This window comes from Sinocyclocheilus grahami, unplaced genomic scaffold (assembly GCF_001515645.1).
Source record: "Sinocyclocheilus grahami isolate Dianchi unplaced genomic scaffold, SAMN03320097.WGS_v1.1 scaffold914.1, whole genome shotgun sequence".
NCBI classification, from domain to species: Eukaryota; Metazoa; Chordata; class Actinopteri; order Cypriniformes; family Cyprinidae; genus Sinocyclocheilus; species Sinocyclocheilus grahami.
The window spans coordinates 221,001-226,052 of NW_015506093.1; the positions used below are offsets into that span (position 1 = coordinate 221,001).

The window sequence follows — 5,052 nt, forward strand, 5'->3', positions numbered from 1 at the left end:
CATCAGCAGTTTCAACCCAAACTCTGCAGAGGGCCACGACATTCAGGCTTAGCTGCAAGATATCGAATTTCATCTGGAAATGAGACCTCATGTGACTGACAGAGACAGGTTATACCTCCTAAGAGCCACGTCAAGTCCTGAGGTATGAAACTTCCTAGATTGACAGCCCAGTCAAACAAAGTCAAGCTACCAGCTACTTTGTGAGGTCCTGATTAAAGAATTTACAGACCCTGAGTCTGAACATGGACTGTTAACTGCCTTGGAGATCAAACAAGGTCGACAAGAGGTTCCACAAGCTTACTACAGCCGACTCCGACAAGCCTACTTTGGTGCACACAACGAACCTAACCTTGAAGAGGATGTGAACTTCAAAAGCCTCTTTCTGAGAAATCTGCACCCTGGAGTCAGCCACCATCTTGGCATCATGGCCTGTCGGGAGAGACAACACAGACTGAAACAGATCTGACCACACATACACTACACCATTAACACACACACAACATTACCTACACCCAGAGGTAACCACATCTACTGATAATACATTCAACAAACATATTCTTCCCACAAGTAGAATATCCAATTTTTAGCATAACATAAAGTTACATATGCCCACCATGAAGAAACATGCAGCCATCCTCACAATAGGTCGAACACCTGACACTAAGTTAAGGTACATGACACACTAGCTGCACATGACATCCTAACTCAACAGTAGTTGTAAGCCATGCTAGGAAAACCCACAGCAGCTTTGTTTTTGTTTGTTCTTCTTTTACCTATCCTTTTCTTTCCCCTCTTTCCTTAGTAGGTGAAACACCTAGACACCCTGCAAGAGTCAAAGTTCTGATACTAGGATTGACTCACCACACCTAATATCCGCCAGTCACTCTAAACGGAATGGAAGCCAGAGAGCTCCATGTACGATAGGTCAAGTCATTTCATTGCAAATGATGTTACTAGAAAATTAACGGTAAACATTTTAAATTGACAACCTAGAAGAACCAAACAAAGTTTTCCGCAAAATTTGATTGACGAATCAACGTACGGAACCAAATTAGAACAATTTCCAGATTGAACTAAAACATTCAGTTTACTAAACTACTTTGACTAATTGAACTTTACCACCTGTACCTAAATAACCTGATCGTAAATCAGATCCTGGCGCCACAAGCCTGAACCAACTAGCAGCTTTGAGTAGCTCACAGCATTTAAACAAAAGAACACTTATTGACAATTCCAAGGAGATTGTCAATTTTGGGGGCAAGTAATCAAGATTAATGGTCAAAAGAGATGCACAGCGGTGACTGACAGAGACAGGTTATACCTCCTAAGAGCCACATCAAGTCCTGAGGTACGAAACTTCCTAGATCGACAGCCCAGTCAAACAAAGTCAAGCTACCAGCTACTTCGTGAGGTCCTTATTAAAGAGTTTACAGACCCTGAGTCTGAACTTGGACTGTTAACTGCTTTGGAGATCAAGCAAGGTCGACAAGAGGTTCCACAAGCTTACTACAACCGACTCCGACAAGCCTACTTTGGTGCACACAACGAACCTGACCTTGAAGAGGATGTGAACTTCAAAAGCCTCTTCCTAAGAAACCTGCACCCTGGAGTCAGCCATCATCTAGGCGTCATGGCCTGTCCACGCTCCATGACCATCCAACAGTTGCGTGACCTAACACAGAAGGCCTACAACAAGCAGAAGATGGCCTCAAAGAAAGGTAACAAAACATCCACACTCTTGAACTCTGTAACCAAAGACTCAAGCCTTGCACTGGACGACACCCAGTGGCATCACGACACCAGAGTCTTCCATCAAGAGCACAGAGAACGTGACCCCCATGTCCACGACAGCTTTCAGCCCAGCCGCTGGAAAAATCCATGGGAACAGCCACGCTTCTCAAGAAACCCAAAAGATAGGAACAACTGGAAACCTAACCAGACATCCAAAGGTAATCGCCTGACTCATCCAAGAGCAACTCGTGTGAGTAAGCGACAGCAAAACCCACCTCAGCACCACTCAGACATGCACAGTGCTGAGTATGCAGAAGAGCAAGACAGCTTATCCTCAGACGACATGGAACAAGTCATGAGACAAATGAAAGAGTTCCTTCAAGAAAAGCTGAACATGGATGACCACAAAGTTGAGTCATGCTCGCTGTGACCAGCGACAGAACGGAAGGCCGGTGATCACCTGGTACACCCCATCAGAGATGACAAGCACCTGTTCAACAACCACCCAGAACGAGCAAGTCTCTCACGGCCAACTGTTGATGAAACTCTGAGGTACCAAAGAACATCACCTCAGTCACCCATCGCTCAATAACAAACTGTCAAATCAACTCCAAGAACCACATTCCTGTCTGTGCAACAGCACCCACCCAAGCACAGAAGGTCAGAAAGTCTGCCACAACCAGAAGGCATCACAAGAGAAATGCAACATAGGAGACAAAGTTTGCACCCCAGCTTCACACAGCCATGCCAAACTAGCTCTGACTGTCTGCTAAAGAACTTCCTGCCTTGCTGGACTGACCCCCATTAGATCATGGACACGCCCTCATCCACGCCAAGGATGCAGAGAGCCCGTCTTCACTGACATACAAGAAAAGGGGAGAGACAACACAGACTGAAACAGATCTGACCACACATACACTACACCATTAACACACACACAACATTACCTACACCCAGAGGTAACCACATCTACTGATAACACATTCAACAAACATTTTCTTCCCACAAGTAGGATATCCAAATTTTACCGTAACATAAAGTTACATATGCCCACCATGAAGAAACATGCAGCCATCCTCACAATAGGTCGAACACCTGACACTAAGTTAAGGTACATGACACACTAGCTGCACATGACATCCTAACTCAACAGTAGTTGTAAGCCATGCTAGGAAAACCCACAGCAGCTTTGTTTTTGTTTGTTCTTCTTTTACCTATCCTTTTCTTTCCCCTCTTTCCTTAGTAGGTGAAACACCTAGACACCCTGCAAGAGTCAAAGTTCTGATACTAGGATTGACTCACCACACCTAATATCCGCCAGTCACTCTAAACGGAATGGAAGCCAGAGAGCTCCATGTACGATAGGTCAAGTCATTTCATTGCAAATGATGTTACTAGAAAATTAACGGTAAACATTTTAAATTGACAACCTAGAAGAACCAAACAAAGTTTTCCGCAAAATTTGATTGACGAATCAACGTACGGAACCAAATTAGAACAATTTCCAGATTGAACTAAAACATTCAGTTTACTAAACTACTTTGACTAATTGAACTTTACCACCTGTACCTAAATAACCTGATCGTAAATCAGATCCTGGCGCCACAAGCCTGATGTCACTAGCAGCTCAACAAGCAGAAGATGGCCTCAAAGAGAGGTAACAAAACATCCACACTCTTGAACTCTGTCACCAAAGACTCAGGCCTTGCACTGGACAACACCCAGTGGCATCACGACACCAGAGTCTTCCATCAAGAGCAGAGAGAACGTGACACCCATGTCCAAGACAGCTTTCAGTCTAACCGCTGGAAAAATCCATGGGACCAGCCACGCTTCTCAAGAAACCCAAAATATAAGAACTTCTGGAAACTTAACCAAACATCCAAAGGTAATCGCCTGACTCATCCAAGAGCAACTCGTGTGGGTAAGCAACAACAAAACTCACCTCAGCACCACTCAGACATGCACAGTGCTGAGTATGCACAAGAACAAGACAGACAAGCCTGAACCAACTAGCAGCTTTGAGTAGCTCACAGCATTTAAACAAAAGAACACTTATTGACAATTCCAAGGAGATTGTCAATTTTGGGGGCAAGTAATCAAGATTAATGGTCAAAAGAGATGCACAGCGTGACCATCACATGGAAACCAGCGATAGCAATCACAAGCTCTTTGGATTGACTTCCCCCCACCTCGACGACAGAGAACAGACTGAAATTCCTTATGAGAGACCTTTTAACCTCTGGTCTTCACAGAACATGTCCTTATGTTCAGAGAATGGCACAGAAACTGCATTTCCATGTACAGTAAATATGCATCTAAATGACACTAAAAGGACTTGTGATCAACTAATCATTTCGATGCATAACTCCATATCATGTATGTAACCCACACATCAGACTATCAGGTCTTAATACACCCAGTGGCATCACGACACCAGAGTCTTCCATCAAGAGCACAGAGAACGTGACCCCCATGTCCACGACAGCTTTCAGCCCAGCCGCTGGAAAAATCCATGGGAACAGCCACGCTTCTCAAGAAACCCAAAAGATAGGAACAACTGGAAACCTAACCAGACATCCAAAGGTAATCGCCTGACTCATCCAAGAGCAACTCGTGTGAGTAAGCGACAACAAAACCCACCTCAGCACCACTCAGACATGCACAGTGCTGAGTATGCAGAAGAACAAGACAGCTTACCCTCAGACGACATGGAACAAGTCATGAGACAAATGAAAGAGTTCCTTCAAGGAAAGCTGAACATGGATGACCACAAAGTTGAGTCATACTTGCTGTGACCAGCGACAGAACGGAAGGCTGGTGATCATCTGGTACACCACATCAGAGATGACAAGCACTTGTTCAACAACCACCCAGAACGAGCAAGTCTCTCACGGCCAACTGTTGATGAAACTCTGAGGTACCAAAGAACATCACCTCAGTCACCCATCGCTCAATAACAAACTGTCAAATCAACTCCAAGAACCACATTCCTGTCTGTGCAACAGCAACCACCCAAGCACAGAAGGTCAGAAAGTCTGCCACAACCAGAAGGCATCACAAGAGAAATGCAACATAGGAGACAAAGTTTGCACCCCAGCTTCACACAGCCATGCCAAACTAGTCATATTCATGTTTAGTATGCGTGTGTTTGAATCTTCTTGCTTGAAACGTTTCTTCCAATCAATTCTTCGTCAAATGTATCATATTCTTGTTATAGAAATCATGTCCAAAATTATACTCTGCAAGAGCGGGAAAAACTCGGACCATGTGACTGATAAGATAACATTTGATTTATGAATTGAGAGGAGAAATATACAA

The 5,052-nt window shown here is 44.2% G+C and overlaps 1 protein-coding gene across 1 annotated transcript in view; it reads left to right on the plus strand.

The window, feature by feature from the left end:
• Positions 1-2,800, plus strand: part of LOC107564155 (uncharacterized) — a 4,725-nt gene extending 1,925 nt beyond the window's left edge. Inside the window, exon 2 of the mRNA XM_016249164.1 lies at positions 1,315-2,800. Coding sequence (XP_016104650.1) covers positions 1,315-2,161 — 847 coding nt within the window. The 3' untranslated portion in view covers positions 2,162-2,800. The remainder of the gene's footprint in view (positions 1-1,314) is intronic.
• The last annotated feature ends 2,252 nt before the right edge of the window (positions 2,801-5,052 follow it).